The following is a 19,390-nucleotide window of genomic DNA, read 5'->3' as shown; positions in this document are numbered from 1 at the left end:
ATCACGGAATTAATCGCAATTCGTTTTTTTAATCACCTGACAGCCCTAATTTTTTGCTTTTTTATTTATTTGTTTCTCTTTTCTTTTTCCACTCTGTAACTTTTTCAAAACTTCCTCAACTTTAGAAAAGTTACAAAATAGCCAAAGGAAAAAGGAAATGCTGTCATTCTGCTACTCCTCCACCTTTCCAAAGTTGGAGAAGTTTTGAAGCTTTACAGGTGGCAGCGTTAGTTTCATTTTTTCCTTTTGCTGCTCTGTAACTTTACAAAAAGTGGAAAAGTTTTTAACAATTTTAGAGTAGCAAAATGAGAAGTTTGGGGGGGTGGAACTAACAGTTTAGGGGGAAAATAAAATCCTGGACATCGTGTATTTAATTGCACTTAGTGGCAAGAAGGAAAGGGATAGGAAGGAGATAAATGAAGATTTAAAATTTTGAAAATTTACCAAGAAAGTCAAAAAAATGACAAATTGCTCTCTTTCGAACCTCATGAAATGGAACCAACTTTGAAATTTCAAATTTTTCCAAAAGCATTTTTTCATTTTCTGGCCAGCTCTCCCGTGTAGCATCGGGGGCATGAGACACATTACATCTGTTTTTGGGGTGCAACCTGGCTGTCCATGCTCAGACTATGAAAACATTGTATGTAGCTTCACCAGGCCTCCTCGATCCCAAGCCCCCTCTTGCCAACTTGTTCCCTGCCAACCAGCTGCTTCCACACCCCAGCCAGCACTGTCCCTCCGGGATGGGGGACCCCACTTGCTTCCCCTTCCTCTCCATCCCACAGGTAGCATCACAGGGGCCTCCCCTCCAGCACAGCTGCCATGGAGGGGAAGAGAGAAGCCAGGTCAAGCGTACCCTGGCACTGAGAGTGGGAAGGGAGCGGGGAGGTCAGGAAAGGCTGTGTGTGGAGCAGAAAGGAGAGGCTGCAGTGGGGAAGAGATCAGGTAGGAGGATGGAGGGAGAAGGGGCAGGTGTAGCAGGAGTGTATAAGAGCACAGAAGGTGGTGGGTGGGTGAAGATGCCAGTGGGGGCAGGCGCAGTGGGTGGTAGGTAGGGTAGATGGAGCCTGCCAGGCCAAGGAGGGAGTGAAAGGCAGCTGTGCTGATGGGGACGCCACAACCCTTTGATCTGGGGGCAGTGCCGTGGTGCCGTTAACATGGCGTGTTGAGATGAAAGGGTTAAACCCAGCCATTGCTAGAACCTGTGGGGTCCGGGCTACAGAGGCAGGCAGCCGGCAGACAGAGAGCGGCGACCTCTCTCTGAGTCTCTCAGAGACATACACTACCGCTCTGGGGATGGGCCACAGGGCTTCAAGCCCCGGGAGCTGAGCTCCATGGTAGAGGGAACATCAGCAGTGAAATGTTGGTGAAATCAGTGACTCGGGCAAAGCTCCCAGACGTTAATGGGAGGTTGCAGGAGCTGGGGCTTGGAGATCTGGCCCATTGAGGGGATGTGTCAGGCCCTCAGAGTTGTCACTGTGATTTGAGCGTTACCTCGAAGCCAGGGAGATGGTGAACAGCCGGCTGTGGAGAGCAAAACACAAACAGTCAGTGGATGATCCCTGCATCAAGTCACCAGAGAGCCCCTGCTCTGTTATCTGCGAGAACGTTCACACCCTCACAGCCAGGCCCGGCTCCCAGCAAAGCCAACTGACTTCCCAGGCCTCTGGGGATCTATGGTAAGGCCACGTCCCTGGGCGGGTCATTGTCTGTGGGGACTGAACCTGGGACGGCTAGATCAGAGTGCACGAGTCTCTACTGGCTGAGCGACAAAAGATCTGTTAAGATGAAGCCTTTATAGGCTCATATGCACCTATGTGGTCTGGCCACTGTGTCAACATGGGCTGCGCCGTCACAGATACCTGCCCTATCTCTGGAGACGTTAACACGCGGCAAGGCCAATGAGAATGTCAGATTCAGTATCCGCCATCGGCCCCACACAACCATCCCCCCCTTCCTCTCCTGGCAGCCACTCACCCAGGCTGTTCTTTCCGGCCAGAAATGTTACCTTGGCGCTTGCCAAGGTCAATAGCTCTCACTGGCCAGCTGGCTCGGGGTGCCCACGCACTGGGCAGCCTGTCTCGTTCCCCGAGGTGTTTTTCCCTACCGCACAGCTCCTCCTGGCTTCTTCCACGGTCTGCCACGCATGAGCCTTCCCTATGCGGAGGATGCCCTGTACCCACCCACAGCCCCAAGCTACGTCCCTTAGCCCACCGCTGGTAATGAGGACATCACAAGTGCAGACCCCGGTTCTGATTCCCGCATGCCCCACTTAGATCCTGGAGCAGGGAGGGAGAGAGAAGCAGCAGGGAGGAGGGAACTCAATGAGCGACCTTAACATTTCCTGGGGAAGCAGCCACTTCCCTCGCCTTCCATCCCACCCACTCTCCCTGGCACCGGGACAATCCTGGGCCGCAGCCAAACCTGGGTGGGTAGAACAGCACATGGAGGTGAAGACGGTGAGGGGGCAGCCTGTGCGTGGTGGGGGGTAAGATAAGCACGTACAGAGCCAAAGAAGAGTCTCTCCCAACTGGTTTGGGGCCAAAGACCGGTCGCTTTCCCATCAGCTTGTTAAAGGGCAGACACTCGACTCGGTCGCTTTCTGCTCAGCCTGCTCGCGCTTCCCATCTAGACATAGAAACCTCCGGAAGCTCATTCCGGGCTCCCAGGATAAGCCCCGCAACTGTGGGGAGGATCCACCGCGTTCTCCACGCAGCACAACGGAGCCGAATCCCAGCTCAGCCCTAACTCTAGAGCCGCGAGCAACGCCTCCATACGCAGAGCTGGGTTCTTCAGGCGTCTGAGAGACTGAGGTAGGGGCAGCCAATGCTCTGGTTTCGCAAACGCCGAATGAAGGAACCGCTGGCCTCAAACGGCAGGAAGTGCCTCCCTTCAGGTGGCTGCTGGGCTAGACAGCAGCAGCCTCGCCTAAACGTGGCAGCCAAGACTGTGGAAAGGAACCGCTGAGATGGCCCACGTCCTTGGAATATCCTGCATCTGTTAAAGCTGGTTGCAGGCAATTGGAGAGCTATTTTAGCCAGCAGACTGGCCCAAATTGGTTCCCAGCACCTGCACGCTAGAAGCTTGACCCTGCTGAGCACCCATAGAGTCCAATGAGATCTGGTCTCATAATTCCAGGGGAATTCAGACCCAGCCGGGGCAGTCCTTTCCATGCCTCACCTTCTCTCTCTGAATCAGTTCGAAAGCGGCGAGCAGCTCTCCTGCCTTTCTGTTCCCCCTAGCGACAGGGTGCCAGGACAGTCTCGGGGAGCGCTCCAAGCTGGGTTTGCAAATGCAGCGGCCCATGAACTCGTCCGCACCCTGAAAGCAACACATTGGCTGTCATGGCGGTCGCAGAGGCCTCGCTCATAGTCCAACTTCTTGGCTTAGATGGCTACCCCCCCACCTGTCTCACTTTCTACGGCTAGCCCCTTTCATTCCAACATCAGGAGTCGGGAGGGGAACAATCATGAGATTTTTAAAAATCATAAATTTGGGGGCTTTTAAATATGCCTTCTGGCTTTGGAGCCTTTCGAGGGCATGTTTTTAAGCTTCTCTCTGTAACCATCATGGCTAGAAATGTACATTTTTTAAACCAAAGGTGAAATTCACCCAGAAGCACCTGACTCCAGGAGCTGGCACTTGGAGTAAAATATCACCCACTATCAGCAATGTGCAATAAAATCACAAGAGTTGGCCACACTGTTAAACTGTCTGCAGGGACTCCCAAGCTAGAAAGTCCATGACCATGGGAACGTGCATGACATTTAGGCTTTGAATGAACCGTTACAGAGAGCGCGAGTCTCTCTGGCTGACACACACGTGGCTGTAGAGGGACAGAATAACCCATCACTCAGGCCTAGTCAAATACACACATCTGGGCCCTACTTCCCCATATGGCCCCAGGCTCCATCATGACGGAGGGACAGCCAGGCCAAATTTGAGAGAGTGGCGTTGTGACCCAGTGCATACTGGTCACAGCACCACTCAGGCATGGCCCGGCCCCCCCTCCATTATGACGGGGGTGGTCAGGCCAAATCAGGGCTCCCCCCCCCAAAATCTGGGCTCAAGGCACACATCTAGTTTGCCTATGCCTTAATCCAGCCCTGTGGATAGGTGCGCACGATGCATGACAACACTTACATAGGTGTCGTGGTCGTAAATCTCCACAACGATGTTGGGGGGGATGTCAGCAACATTCTGGGGATCCCCAAAGATCTCAATCTCGTAGAAGATGAGAGTCTGGTCCCAGAGGGGATTCAAGGTGTTCTTCACCACCACCGTCTTCTGGCTTTGGTGGAGGAAGGAGACGATGGCGTACGGATCTGCAGCAAAAGGAGGTGGGGAGTTAGGGAAATCACAGGAGTGTAGAGACAGGGCTATGTCTGTCCAAACTGGAAACGGGAACTGGAGGAAAGGACAATACGAGGTTCAAGGTGCAGCAAAATGAGTGATGAGCCACCGAGTATTACAGTCTTCTAGAAAGCCCTAGCTGCTCCCATCTCTCCTGGCTCCACAATGTCCAAAATGCTGCTGGCCAAAGATCTATTGCATATATTGTAGCATCAGCACCTCTCATACAAGGGTCTGAAAGTACTTTACAGGCACTGAGAACTAACCTGAGGCAGCACACCACAGCCCAGCAGGTAGGGCACCTGACTGGGCATGAGGAGACCTGGGCTCTACCCAGCTCTGCTGCTCACATGAACCTGGGCAAGTCCATGCCTCAGTTTCCCCATCTGTAATGATGGTCACCTTCTTTAGTAAGGCGTTTTGAGATCTATGGACGAAAAGTGCTAGGGGATGCTATTATCTAGCTCCAACGGCTTAAAGGCTCTAACAGTGGCTGCCTATGCTAGGAAGTGCAGCTTCAGCTCCCATAGGGGTGAGAAGGTTATTAGCAGCTGGTCTGCCAGCAGAGACGTGCGGTTTGTGCCCGAGGCCCTGGGTTGGCGGAAGTAAAAACGATGCCTGTGTTATGTGGAAGCTCAGATGACCCTCCCTTCTGGCCTTAAAATTGACAAGTCATTAATGCTGGCTACGAAGATAGAGGTAGGTCTACGTTTCTCATCCAGTACACCAAGGCTTATAACCCTTTAACAAAGTGGTGAGTCAGACTGCAGCAGCCCTATGGGGAAGCAGAACAGTGACTAGCTCCCACGTGGGTATGGAGGGGAACCCCTGTCCCACTGAGATTGGGTAAATTGGCATAGGCTAAGAGGGCGGCAGTTCTGCCTCAGAGCTGGGTGGCTGGCCAGCAGCAGCCACTCTCTGGCTGCCCACGTCTGAAGGCAGCGCCACCGCCAGCAGCAGCGCAGAAGTAAGTAAGTAAGTAAGTAAGAAGTAAGTAACCATGGCTTGGTTACTTAGCTCTGGAAGGGTCTGCACTGATGCCGCAAATGCTATGTCTGGTACCAAGAATGGTGGTGTGGGGGTTGTCACAGCCTGAAATATTTTCAAAAGGAAGCCCAGCAAAAAAACGTTTGAGAACCCCGGGCTAAGCGTCTAGACTGACTTGCTTCTTGGAAAGGGCCCCAAAAAGGGACAGAAGGTACCATGGCTGAGCATGCAGGCGACAGACGGCCTCACCCCTTTGCCTAGTGCAGTGCATTGTTGAGATCAGGTGTGAAGACAAGTCCCACTGTGACCTGCACCCTTAGCCTGCTGGACTGGGAGAAGGAGGTAAGAAGTGCCTAGCGGGCCAGACAGCAAGCAAGGCAATTAAAACCTGAAACATGTTATTTGACACACTATAGCACCATCCCTCCCAAGCAGCTTCACCAAGGCCATATTCCAAACTTTCCCCCGAAATGCAGCCAGCTCTGGGGAAACGCCTCCCAATCATCCACAGTGCCATGGGCATACAACAGGGAAGAGGCTTTTGCCCAAGGGATTCTCAACCTCCATGGAAAGCAGAGCAGGACGAGTGCCTTTGAAGGTCTCACCTGTAAGAACTTTGAGCAAACGTTATTATTCATTATCTGGTAGCACCAAGAGATCCCAGCCAGGGGCCAGGGCCCTATTGTGCTTGACCACGCAGACAACAAAGAAGACAGCCCCCGCCCCAAAAAGCTAATGACCTAACTTGCTTGCAAATCAATGTATCTACCTCAAAAGGACTGAGTAAGCACCCCAGTGAATCCAACCCAGAGAGCAACAGCTTTTTAAGCCCACGGCATCACCCACTCACCCACCAGAAAGCGGGGGGCGGATTAAGCAGCGCTGTGTGTTCCGCACTCTCTCCCACGTGCTCCTTGGGTATTTCCCCCCCTTTGTTGAATTCCCAACTGATGCAGCTGTGTTTAATGAGCTGAGCTGTTTGGGATGCCACGGGCTACACTACAGCATGGGCAGAACCTCTTCCACTTGTGCACTTTTTTCCAGGACGAGGAAGGCAGCAGAATCCATTACAATAAACAAAAAACCATGTGTTTGGGCCTGGGTTTAAAAAAGCCGGGGGGGGGGGGGCGGAGGGACACAGAGGGGGGAATTGTTTTTATAAAGCCCTTTTGTTTGGACCCTTGTGTGTGCGGCAGGGTTTATTTTTGTAACGGTGTAAAGCACCCTTAATGAACTATGCTTTGTTAAAGCAAGCGAGATCTTAAGTCCGCATTGTAACATTTTGTTGCTCATGTTGTCTTTGGCTGTGTTTTTCCAAAGGAAGGGACTCCCTCTCTCCCCAGCCAATCCGGAGACACGAAATCACCCCTCTCAAAGCCGGTCTGAGTTTTATTTTAAACAACAAACTCATTGTGGAGGCAGAGAGGAGAAAGGATTTGGGTGGACTCAGACACTATTTGATTGTTCACTCTTTCCCACCTCTCCCCCCTGTTTCAAAATAAAGGGTGAAATAACACCAAAGATCTCCACCCTTCCCCCTACCAGAGTCCAATGAGTCAGAAAGCTGCCAAAGGAATAGAAGGAATATGTTGGTGGCTCAGTGGGGGACGACCGCAGCCTTCTGGCTTCTAAAGCTGCTAGAGAACCCCATTTTGTGTCTTAATACAAAGGCAGTGAGTGTCTCTTGTCTAATAATGAGCACTGAGGACTGGGTGTCAAGACTCCTGGATTCTATTTCTAACTCTACTGTTGTACAAACACGTAGGAAGAGACAGTCCCTGCCCTGAAGAACTTACAAGCTAAATAGGCAAGACAAAGAAAGGATTTTTACCACTACTGTACAGGATAGCTGCAGCACAGAGAAATTAATATATCACAGAGAAATTAACAGCAAATCAGAAAAATTGAGCACAAATCTTCTGAATACCAGCCCAGTATCTTAACCTCAAAACCATCAGACTCCAGTTCGGTGCTGCTAATTGCCATGAGGCTGATGGGGTCCAAAGCCAGTGATTCAGTGGTCACCATTAAAAAGTCAATATTTACTATCGGTTACTGCACAGTGTCTGTGAAATACTGCAAGTTATTGCCTACTCTCAATATAGGGGTAAGCAGTGGTATCTCAAATCTAACTGCCTTTGCCTCTGTAACATCTCTGAGTGATAAGCACAGCTCAGAGGAGGCTGTCACCCTAAACTACATTACAAAAAAATCTTAGATCACTGCAGTTGCAAAGTCAAGCACGCAAAAGTTAAGACATGCCACGATTAAAGCTGCCTGTGCACTGGGAGGGAGAAGGATATTGAGAACACAGGACAGTCTCTCTACTCTGAGCTCCCATGCCCAACATCACAGCGATGCTGCAGCCCTGCGCTGGAGCATGCTCAGTCAGATGAAATCTTCAGAGAATTCAGCTGCCAAACTCTAACAAGTCTCTACTGAGCATGTGCAAACGGAGACTTATAACTCAGCCATATTTGGGTGTATGATCACAGAGATGGCTGACGGCACATCCCTGACACCATGACGACCCCCTGGCAAATCTCAAGTCCTTGCCCCAAAACATGGGAGCATCTCAATGAAATGGTCATTAAAAACAAACAAACTGTAACACGCCTCTCTTTCCCTAACCTTGTTCTGGGGGGAAAAAAACATTTTTTGCAGAAACTTACCAAAAAAAAAAATCAACCTGAGGCGGACGTCCAGCATGGAAAATTTCAGCCAAAACAGTTAAGATTTGGCAAATTTATAAGCAACTGAAAAAAGGGCCTTGTAATGGGAAGTGTTGGGCAACCTTAATGATAGTCAGTGCTACCAGCTCCGCTGAGAATACAGACAAGTGTTTATTATCACATAAAATGCTCCATATTTCTCGGGATATAAACCACCACTCGTCTGGCTTCTAGTTGGGATGAAATCTTTCACAGTAGGCACGTTTTAATACAATTAAAAAGACAGGATACAGGTGCTCCTAATCCCATGAAAATCTGGTTTGAGTCCCAGCTCCTTTAAGAAAAACACCCCATGCCGAAGTTTCCAGGGTGGACGGACTGCTCTGATTTAGTGTTTGGTAGTGAAAATAAACACTAAAGATTTTATAGATGTGCCAGTGTCAGGTATTTTCTTTTCCAACTGGCTTTTCACTCAATTCTTTCATTCACAATAAACACGACACGAGCCGGGGCTCCCCCTTCAGAAAGTTTCCTTGGTTCACAAGCCCTGGACCTTAAACTCCCTGTTTCTTTGTGGGAAGGAAGAGGATGGTTGGAGGGAAGGGAGCAGAGGAGGGATTCAGGGGTTAAGCGGGGAATGGAAAAAGTGACGTTCTTCCTTCATCCCACTTCAATCTGAACTTATTTTGTACAGTCGCTGGTGTTTTGTTAACATTAACGTTACCAGGCCAGACTTCCAGAAGGAATTCCCTTTCAAATCTCCCTCAACTCTATTAAACAAACAAAGAGAAAGAAAGAAAAAGGAAGATGGACGGAGGAGGAGAAAGCCAAGGTGCCAATATCCCTGCCTGTTATGAAAGATGGGGCCTAGCGTGGGTTGCCAACCCTCCAGATTGGCCTGGAGTCTCCAGGAATCAAAGATTAATCTTTAATTCAAGATTGTGTCATGTGATGAAATCTCCAGGAATATGTCCAACCAGAACTGGCAACCCTAGGCCTAGCACAGCTCTCCCATGATACATTAACAGAAAGGGCATGGCACCTCTCTGGAGAGATCATCGGCAGGTCTCGGGTTGGTGTCAGCAGCTTCTTGTTTGCACCGAGAACGCTGTGTTAAACCCCTTTTGAACGAACGCCCCCCCTGAGGGGCAGGCTGCCTGCATGTGCTCTAGGGTCTCTGACAGGATTAGATGTGCTCTGTTAGCATCCTGCGCCGAATGGAGCCGGCGTCATTTCCGACCCACGGTGGGTTGTGGGCAAGGGGAATCAGAGCCCTGCTCTAGGCACAAGGTCAAAATTCTGCTCCTGTTTCCACCACTGTAAATCCAGCCAGTCCAATTAATGCAGGTGTCACAGGGCAGGCTCGCTCCCACTCTGGGGTCCCTTAGAGTCTTGGGCGCTTCTTGCTTGTCAACACCTCTGGGCGTTTTGTTTTATTGATATTACCACCACCAAATCCTCAGCACAATCCTTGTGCAGCGTGTCTAACTACAGTGTCCTTCGACCCTCAGCCCTCCCTCCGGGGAGTAGGAGAGCTCTTCGCCTCTGCTAGCACTTCCTTGCACATCCTTCCTGTGCTTTTAACTAGCCTCCCCAGCTCCTTATCTCATCAACCCCCAGTCTGCTTAGGCAATGAAGTCTTTCCTTGTGGACCGAACTATTGCTGAAGTGGTCAGCGTGCTGGGTCAGCTACTGGCTCTCAGCACTCTGTCCCACCGGGGTAAATAAAATGAGAAATTGGCACATTGCTGAGTGCGACTCGCTGCTGAGAGGCTGATACAAAGGGCCGGCTGTGATCTCTGTTACCTTGGTGGTAACTCCACTGACGCTAATTGAATTGCTCTGGATTTGCACTGGCCAGCATCTCTGAGAACAGCGTCCGGTCCCTGGGGCACCCCGGAGAGGTTCCTGCTGCCAGACAGCTGGCTGGTTCACTCAGCAGCTACTCCAGCTGCAGGCATCATGACAGCCTCCTCGGCAGGATGACGCCGAGAGATGCTTACATATGGGAATCTTGCTCTCTCTGTGCCACTCCACTGTTGCTTTTGGTGTGGCGATAACCAGGGGCTGCATGCGTCCAGCTCAGCTTTTCTCCTAACTCTTCCTCTGCCTGGCTTTACCTCTCTTCCCCTCTCACTGTTCTTGGCCTCGGTGACAGCTTGTGGCAGTGAGTTCCACCGTCTAATTATACCCTGTGAGAGGTCAGTACCATTTCTCCTGTCTTACAGACGGCGTGTGCTGAGCCACAGAGAGGGTAAGTGACTTACCGGAGGTTACGCAGTAAGCAAGTGGCACCACTGGACTCAGACCTCTGGGGAAAAGTCCAAAGAACCAAGTTCTCTGCTTCTGCCGGGATCATCTGAGATGGGAGTTTGTGGTCTGTTCAAAAGAGCTCCGAGACCCATGAAACTCCTCTCAGACCATCCAGTGGGAGAGACTTGGGCTCGCCACAGACATTGGCCAGATCCACATGAAAGACCGAAAGGCTCCAACCTCCATATCACTGCATCCCTGCCGGCCCTCCCAGACAAATAAGCCCCTAGTGGGCATTCCACATTCAGCTTCTGAAGCTAGCTCCAAGCCCTGAGCAAGCTGGAGGAATGCACATGCCATCACCGCACATGCCAGGTTCTCTCCGTCCTCTGCAGAAAGACACTGAAAACGGGAGAAGGTGCATGCCCGTGGCAGCACAATGAAGGGATCCGTGCACAGTCTCTCCATTAATCTCAGTGCTGTGTTCACTCTGAAGCTGAATGACAGCCACCTAACTGCCCACAGTGTTAACCGTTATCGATCAGTTTAAGGAAGGTGCAGGCAATGGGCTCCTTCAGTCAAATGTCCTGCTGTTTTGTCACAGCTGTGGCTCTCCGCCACATGGGCTCAGACAGAGAAGGACCCTGAAGATTTCCCCTGTAACTCACCCAGTCTGACTTTCCACCCCTGTAAAGGCTGAGGTGCTGCTCTTCTTCAATATGTGATTATTACTGCATATAGGACATCCCAGCTGAGAGTCCCAAAATATGTGGCAAGCATCACATGGGAATCACCAGACTGGATCAGCCCTGAGGTCCATCTGCTCCAGTATCCCATCTGTAACAGAGGCCAGCAGCAGATGCTGCAGAGGAAGGTGTGATTAAACTCACTGTAGCAGATGTAAGATCATCCATCCCCCATGAAGGCCTCATCTTGATCCCTAATAGACAGAGATCAGCTTAAACCCTGAAGCAGCAGGATTTCAAAAAAAACTGGCATCAACTGGCATACTCTGGATGGTCTTGTTATCCATATAAATGTCCAGTCTCTCGTGGAGTCTTGCTAAATGCCATCCAGTAGCAGTGAGTTCCACCATCTAATTGTGCCTCACCAGACCCCAGGGGTGGGTCAGGATCATTATTCCCATTTTACAGATGGGTGAGCTAAATAACAAAGGAGGGAAGTGACTTGCCCAAGGTCACACAGCAGATAAATAGCAGATCTGGGGAGAGAACCCAGGCATCCTGACTTCCAGTCCCTACTTCACAGAATCATAGAATATCAGGGTTGGAAGGGACCTCAGGAGGTCATCTAGTCCAACTCCCTGCTCAAAGCAGGACCAATCCCCAACTAAATCATCCCAGCCAGGGCTTTGTCAAGCCGGGCCTTAAAAACCTCCAAGGAAGGAGATTCCACCATCTCCCTAGGTAACCCATTCCAGTGCTTCACCACCCTCCTAATAAAAGTTTTTCATAATATCCAATCTAAATCTCCCCCACTGCAACTTGAGACCATTACTCCTTGTTCTGTCATCTAGTACCACTGAGAACAGTCTAGATCAGTGGTTCCCAAACTGGGGTTCGTGAACCCCTGGGGGTTCATGAAATGTTACAGGAGGTTCTCGGAGAAAAATTCCCTAATGGTGGATAGAGCTGTTCCTAGGGACCCTGGGCAGCACGGGGCTGGCAGCCCGGAGCCCTTGGACTTTCCAAGAGCTAAGCAGATCAAAGCAAGCTTATCTATCGCACTGAGGAGATTTAAACTTCAAGACTCCTTATAAGAAATGGAAAGGGAGGTGGATATTTTTTGCTGTTTTTAAAATGAAATAGGAGCTAGTCTTGTTTTTAAAATTATTATGAAGAACAAGTTTAAGCTTTGTTGTAATGTGCATTGTTTGCCTAGACTGCTCAAGACCTGAATGCTTGTGTAGGAGGAACTCTTGAATTGGCTTCTTAAGTACCTTCCTGCTGGTTCACATCTCATACTCCTTGTTGAAACATAGGAGCCTTGTCTTCTAACAGGCTTATTCAAAGTGATACAAGCTACGAAAGTGAGATCTTGGAAGTGTTGCTGTTTTCATAATGTAATAAAAATACTGGAATGATAAGTAATAAATAATAGAGTGTAATAAGCATGTCATAAAAACAAATTTTATATTTCCAAGATCACTGCTTTTATAAATTTATACTCAAGTAAAGGAGAAAATCCCTGGAAATATTCATTTTTAGGAGGGGGTTCACGAGACTTGACATTTTAGTGAAAGGGGTTCAGGTTGGAGTCTGCTATAGACCACCAGACCAGGGGGATGAGGTGGACGAGGCTTTCTTTCGGCAACTAACAGAAGTTGCTAGATCGCAGGCCCTGGTTCTCATGGGAGACTTTAATCACCCTGATATCTGCTGGGAGAGCAATACAGCGGTGCACAGACAATCCAGGAAGTTTTTGGAAAGTGTAGGGGACAATTTCCTGGTGCAAGTGCTGGAGGAACCAACTAGGGGCAGAGCTCTTCTTGACCTGCTGCTCACAAACAGGGAAGAATTAGTAGGGGAAGCAAAAGTGGATGGGAACCTGGGAGGCAGTGACCATGAGATGGTCGAGTTCAGGATCCTGACACAAGGAAGAAAGGAGAGCAGCAGAATACGGACCCTGGACTTCAGAAAAGCAGACTTTGACTCCCTCGGGGAACTGATGGGCAGGATCCCCTGGAAGAATAACATGAAGGGGAAAGGAGTCCAGGACAGCTGGCTGTATTTTAAAGAATCCTTATTGCGGTTGCAGGAACAAACCATCCCGATGTGTAGAAAGAATAGTAAATATGGCAGGTGACCAGATTGGCTTAACAGTGAAATCCTTGCTGATCTTAAACCCAAAAAAGAAGCTTACAAGAAGTGGAAGATTGGACAAATGACCAGGGAAGAGTATAAAAATATTGCTCAGGCGTGCAGGAGTGAAATCAGAAAGGCCAAATCCCACTTGGAGTTGCAGCTAGAAAGAGATGTTAAGCGTAATAAGAAGGGTTTCTTCAGGTATGTTGGCAACAAGAAAAAAGTCAAGGAAAGTGTGGGTCCCTTACTGAATGAGGGAGGCAACCTAGTGACAGAGGATGTGGAAAAAGCTAATGTACTCAATGCTTTTTTTGCCTCTGTTTTAACGAACAACGTCAGCTCCCAGACTGCTGCACTGAGCAGCACAGTATGGGGAGGAGGTGACCAGCCCTCTGTGGAGCAAGAAGTGGTTCAGGACTATTTAGAAAAACTGGACGAGCACAAGTCCATGGGGCCGGATGCGCTGCATCCGAGGGTGCTAAAGGAGTTGGCGGATGTGATTGCAGAGCCATTGGCCATTATCTTTGAAAACTCATGGCGATCGGGAGAGGTCCCGGATGACTGGAAAAAGGCTAATGTAGTGCCCATCTTTAAAAAAGGGAAGAAGGAGGATCCGGGGAACTACAGGCCAGTCAGCCTCACCTCAGTCCCTGGAAAAATCATGGAGCAGGCCCTCAAGGAATCAATTCTGAAGCACTTAGAGGAGAGGAAAGTGATCAGAAACAGTTAGCATGGATTCACCAAGGGCAAGTCATGCCTGACTAATCTAATTGCCTTCTATGATGAGATAACTGGCTCTGGGGATATGGGAAAAGCAGTGGACATGTTATTCCTTGACTTTAGTAAAGCTTTTGATACGGTCTCCCACAGTATTCTTGCCACCAAGTTAAAGAAGTATGGGCTGGATGAATGGACTGTAAGGTGGATAGAAAGCGGGCTAGATCGTCGGGCTCAACGGGTAGTGATCAATGGCTCCATGTCTAGTTGGCAGCCGGTTTCAAGCGGAGTGCCCCAAGGGTCGGTCCTGGGTTTTGTTCAATATCTTCATTAATGATCTGGAGGATGGTGTGGACTGCACCCTCAGCAGGTTTGCAGAGGGAGGAGTGGTAGATACACTGGAGGGTAGGGATAGGATACAGACAGACTTAGACAAATTAGAGGATTGGGCCAAAAGAAATCTGATGAGGTTCAACAAGGACAAGTGCAGAGTCCTGCACTTAGGATGGAAGATTCCCATGCACTGCTACAGACTAGGGACCGAGTGGCTAGGTAGCAGTTATGCAGAAAAGGACCTAGGGGTTACAGTGGATGAGAAGCTGGATATGAGTCAACAGTGTGTCCTTGTTGCCAAGAAGGCTAACGGCATTTTGAGCTGTATAAGTAGGGGCATTGCCAGCAGACTAAGGGACGTGATCATTCCCCTCTATTCGACATTGGTGAGGCCTCATCTGGAGTCCTGTGTCCAGTTTTGGGCCCCACACTACAAGAAGGATGTGGAAAAATTGGAAAGAGTCCAGCGGAGGGCAACAAAAATGATTAGGGGGCTGGAGCACATGACTTACGAGGAGAGGCTGAGGGAACTGGGCTTGTTTAGTCTTCAGAAGAGAAGAGTGAGGGGGGATTTGATAGCAGCCTTCAACTACCTGAAAGGGGGTTCCAAAGAGGATGGATCTAGACTGTTCTCAGTGGTACCAGATGACAGAACAAGGAGTAATGGTCTCAAATTGCAGTGGGGGAGGTTTTGGTTGGATATTAGGAAAACTTTTTCACTAGGAGGGTGGTGAAGCACTGGAATGGGTTACCTAGGGAGGTGGTGGAATCTCCTTCCTTAGAGATTTTTAAGGTCAGGATTGATTTAGTTGGGGATTGGTCCTGCTTTGAGCAGGGGGTTGGACTAGATGACCTCCTGAGGTCCCTTCCAACCCTGCTATTCTATGATTCTAAAGGAAAGAAAAGAGGCCCCCAGAGTGGTGAGTGAGGCTATGTCTACACTACGGGGGGGGGGGTCGATTTCAGATACGCAAATTCAGCTACGGGAATAGCGTAGCTGAATTTGACGTATCTGATCCGACTTACCCACCTGTGAGGACGGCGACAAATCGACCGCTGCGGCTCCCCCGTTGATGGTGCTTACTCCTACCTGGGCTTGTGGAGTACATGCATCGATTCGGGGATCGATTATTGCATCCCGACGAGACGCGATAAATCGATCCCAGAGAGAAAGTGGAAAGCCAGGGAGGAGGCCTGCAAAAGCTGCAGCAGGAAGGAGGCAGAGCCCTGTCTCAACGCAGCAATGGAGCCTATAGCGCAAATGGTGCCGCTAGAGACGTTTGATTTTGCTGGATGTTTTGTTCCTTGCTGGATCCGTAGATCTGAGCAATTCCAGGTGGCTTCTGGTTTAACAGAGAAAGCACAAGGATACCAGGTAAATGCCCTCAAATTTGCCACAGGTGATGCTTCTGCTGCTGTCCTATGTGTCTTACTTCTCACTGGTGAAGAAAAGAAAGAATACTCCAAAGTGAAAGGCTTTTGATGCCTATTTCTTAGGCAGAGAGAATATTACATCCGAAAGGGCCAAATTTATAGGAGGTGCCAGGAGGAAGGGGAAACAGCTGAGATTTTTATTCTTGCAGTTCATAGTCTTGCTGAACATTGCAAATATGGAATGTGAAAAGGAGAACTACTAAAAGACAGGATAGTTGTTGGTATAAGAGACACCAGTTTATCTGCACAGTTTCAGTTAGACCCAGATCTCACAGTAACAAAAACTATAGCAAAAGTGAGACTGCAAGAAACCATAAGGAACAGCAGTGTGACTCACAAGCTAGCAGCCTGGGGGGCATGGGAGAAGGGATTGCATCAGACGATATTGACACAGGAAAGAGAAAAGACCCAAATGTGAAAGGTGCAGTCAGATCAAATTTACGACCTAAGCCCTGGTCTACACTGGTGGGAGGGCGGGCGGGGGGGGAATCGATCTAAGTTACGCAAGTTATTCACGTAGCTGAAGTCGACGTACTTAGATCGACTTACTGTGGTGTCTTCACCGCAGTGAGTCGACTGCTGCCGCTCCCCCATCAACTCCCCCTGCGCCTCTCACGGCGTTGGAGTACAGGAGTCGATGGGAGAGTGCTCGGAGGTCGATACATCGTGTCTAGACTAGACACAATAAATCAACCCCCACTGGATCGATCCGGCGGGTAGTGTAGACATACCCTAAGAACAGTGCACAAGTAGAGAGTGGGAGACCAAAGAGCCTTAGTAGGGGGGAAGCTTGGAAAAGCTGTGGACAGTGTGGCAAGACACTAAGCCATAGCTGGCAACAATGGCCAGCAAAACAGATGGAATGTGAGAGAGGCCACAAAATGGGACAAAATGCAGGTTATCAAGAGTAGTGGGAACAATTTAAGAGGGAACTGCTATTATCAGATGATGACTCCCTACTGCTGAGACTATATCCTCAATAGAACAGGCAACACCTTGGTGCACAAGCATGAGTCTAAATGGTTGAAACTTTAAATTCAAAACTGATACTTGGGCAGCAGTCACTGAAATTCCAAAAAAAGTTTAGAACTGATCCCGGGATGAAGAAGATCTGCAAAGACCAAATAAGATTCTACGTGGGGCGAGGAAGACTATACTGGATGGTTGAGGCCAATTTCTTGAGAAACTGGAGAAAGGATGGAAAGTTCTTCAACACATAATATATGTAATACAAGGACTGACAACGCCCTTACAGTCAAATTCAGGGAAGGCGTTACTCACCTAACCCAAACCCAAAGATGTTTCTGCTGTAAAGAGATTCCCAGGCATCACAAATCATTATGGGAACCTCTTACCAAGCGTAGCTCATTTAACAAAACCCTTAAGGGATCTCCTGAATGGTCACAATATGTAGATCTGGGGGAGCACAAAACAAAATGCATTTCATAAAATAAAAGAACTATTGACAACTCCACCTGTTTTGGCACAATATTTGGTCAAGTATCCAACAACAGTAGCGGTGGGCGCATCTTCGTATGGTTTAGGAGCAGTGCTCACACAGCCAGGAGGAGATCAGAGACCGGTTGCATTCATACCAAGAAGTGTCACAGAAACCGAGCAGCGGTGGAAAAGGAACTCTAGGAGTCACTCGGGCCTGTGAATGGCTCGGTGCGTGTCTGTTTGGCTTGAATTTTAATATAGAAACAGACCACAAATGTTTAGTTGCATTATTGGATTCGAAATCACTGGATGACCTTCCACCTAGGATTCAAAGATTTTGACTATGGCCGATTCGATTTTCATTCACCACTGAACACAGATCAGGGAGAGCGTTCAGGGAGGCAGACATTCTACCGAGAGCCCCAGAGGAGCAGCCACCAATGGAAGAGGAAAAGGCTTTGAAGCAAGATGACTAAACTGACCTTTTTCTGGCAGCAATTCCAGCATCTGCCAGCTGACTTCAGCAAATCAGAGATGAACAACTAAAGGACGAGATCTGCCAGAAACTGACTCCCTTCTGCCAAAGAGAGTGGGGTTGAAGAAGTCAACTGCGAACAGACCTGCTACCATCACATGACCAATGGCCGGCTTCTGCGGGGATGGTGCATTCTTATCCCCACGGTATTTCAGAAAGAGATGCTCTCCAAATCCATGAGGGACAACAAGGTATAAACAAGTGCAGGGCAAGAGCCCAAGAATCTATGTGGTGGCCCAGTCTGAGTAGGCAAATTCAGACCTTAGTAGAGGGCTGCAAGGGCAAGATAGGTAACAAGTCGGGGAAACAATCACCAGGGCTGATACTCTCCACAGAACTACTGACAGACCTTGGCAGCGACTAGCCAGAGAGTTGTTTTTCTGTAAAGGACACACCTATTTTATTGTAGTTGATTACTTCTCCAGACATGTTGACTTGGCTTTACTTAAACAGACCTCATTGGCACAGGTCACCCAGAAACTAAAGTCAATGTTTGCAAGACATGGAGTTTCTGAAGTCCTTATATCTGATTACGGGCTTCAGTTTATCTCTGAAACATTCCTAGCATTTGCAGAGAACTTGGATTTTGAACATCACACTAGTAGCCCATATTACCCCCAGAGCAATGGGGAGGTGGAGAGAGCAGGGCAGACTTTAAAAGGATGTCTGCAAAAATCAGTGAACCTGTATAAAGCACTCCTGGTATATCGGCCAACACCACTTGCGTCTGGACTATCTCCAGCAGAACTTCTAATGGGAAGATGAGTAAGGGCGTCTTCACCTGTGGCACCAATACAGCTTAGCCCTAAGTGGCCTGATCTGAAGGAATTTTGAAAACTGGGGGCGGAAATAAAAATGTGTCATTCACAAAACTTCAGTAAAAAGAAGAACAGGAGTACTTGTGGCACCATAGGTGGCTATATTACAACAGAAAAACTTCAAAAACAGACTCCAAAGAGAGACTGCAGAGCTAGAATTGATATGCAAACTAGACACAATCAACTCCGGTTTGAATAAGGACTGGGAATGGCTGAGCCATTACAAACATTGACTCTATCTCCCCTTGTAAGTACTCTCACACTTCTTATCACACTGTCTGTACTCGGCTAGCTTGATTATCACTTCAAAAGTTTTTTTTCTCTTAATTAATTGGCCTCTCAGAGTTGGTAAGACAACTCCCACCTGTTTATGCTCTCTGTATGTGTGTATATATATCTCCTCATTATATGTTCCATTCTATATGCATCCGAAGAAGTGGGCTGTAGTCCACGAAAGCTTATGCTCTAATAAATTTGTTAGTCTCTAAGGTGCCACAAGTACTCCTGTTCTTCTTTTTGCGGATACAGACTAACACGGCTGTTACTCTAAAACTTCAGTGTTCCACACAGAACAAAAGCGCTACTTGAACTGAGAGCAGGACACAAAGTTTGGCTGAAAAGCTCTCAGACATTTGGAGCTGTTTAGAACTTGGCAGATGCTCCCAGTTCCTACCTAGTGGAGACTCCAAAAGGACTTCAGATTCCTCTTCAGTATTGCCCAACACAACAAAGAAAGGATCTGGGACCTACGCTGTCAGGAAGTGAGCCCCGTCCACAGGGAACTCTAAGCACAATCTTAATACAAGTGAGTAAATGGTCTGGAAGACTGATCAGACCCCTGTAAAGAGTTGATCTTTAGAATTCTGCTCTGGACTATGTAAATGCCATTGATAAGGGGATATGGTAGTGTAAATAGTTTTAAGGAATCTGACGTTTATTTTGGACTCTTGTGTGCATATACTTTGGTTTATCATTTAAGTTTCAATCGTTTATTATAAAGCCCGGGAGGTGTGAAGTGGTTAC

The 19,390-nt window shown here is 48.7% G+C and overlaps 1 protein-coding gene across 8 annotated transcripts in view; it reads right to left on the bottom strand.

Annotated features, from left to right (window-relative positions):
• DYSF (dysferlin) overlaps nt 1–19,390 on the bottom strand; it is a 289,365-nt gene that overhangs the window by 102,078 nt on the left and 167,897 nt on the right. For all 8 annotated transcript variants that reach the window (XM_054030057.1, XM_054030060.1, XM_054030064.1 and 5 more), the window contains 3 exons: nt 4,144–4,325; nt 3,181–3,321; nt 1,495–1,524 (listed from right to left, as the gene is read on the bottom strand). In XM_054030057.1, the coding sequence (XP_053886032.1) occupies nt 1,495–1,524; nt 3,181–3,321; nt 4,144–4,325 (353 nt within the window). The remainder of the gene's footprint in view (nt 1–1,494; nt 1,525–3,180; nt 3,322–4,143; nt 4,326–19,390) is intronic.

This window comes from Malaclemys terrapin, chromosome 5 (assembly GCF_027887155.1).
Source record: "Malaclemys terrapin pileata isolate rMalTer1 chromosome 5, rMalTer1.hap1, whole genome shotgun sequence".
NCBI classification, from domain to species: Eukaryota; Metazoa; Chordata; order Testudines; family Emydidae; genus Malaclemys; species Malaclemys terrapin.
This window is presented reverse-complemented; position numbering and strand designations above follow the sequence as displayed.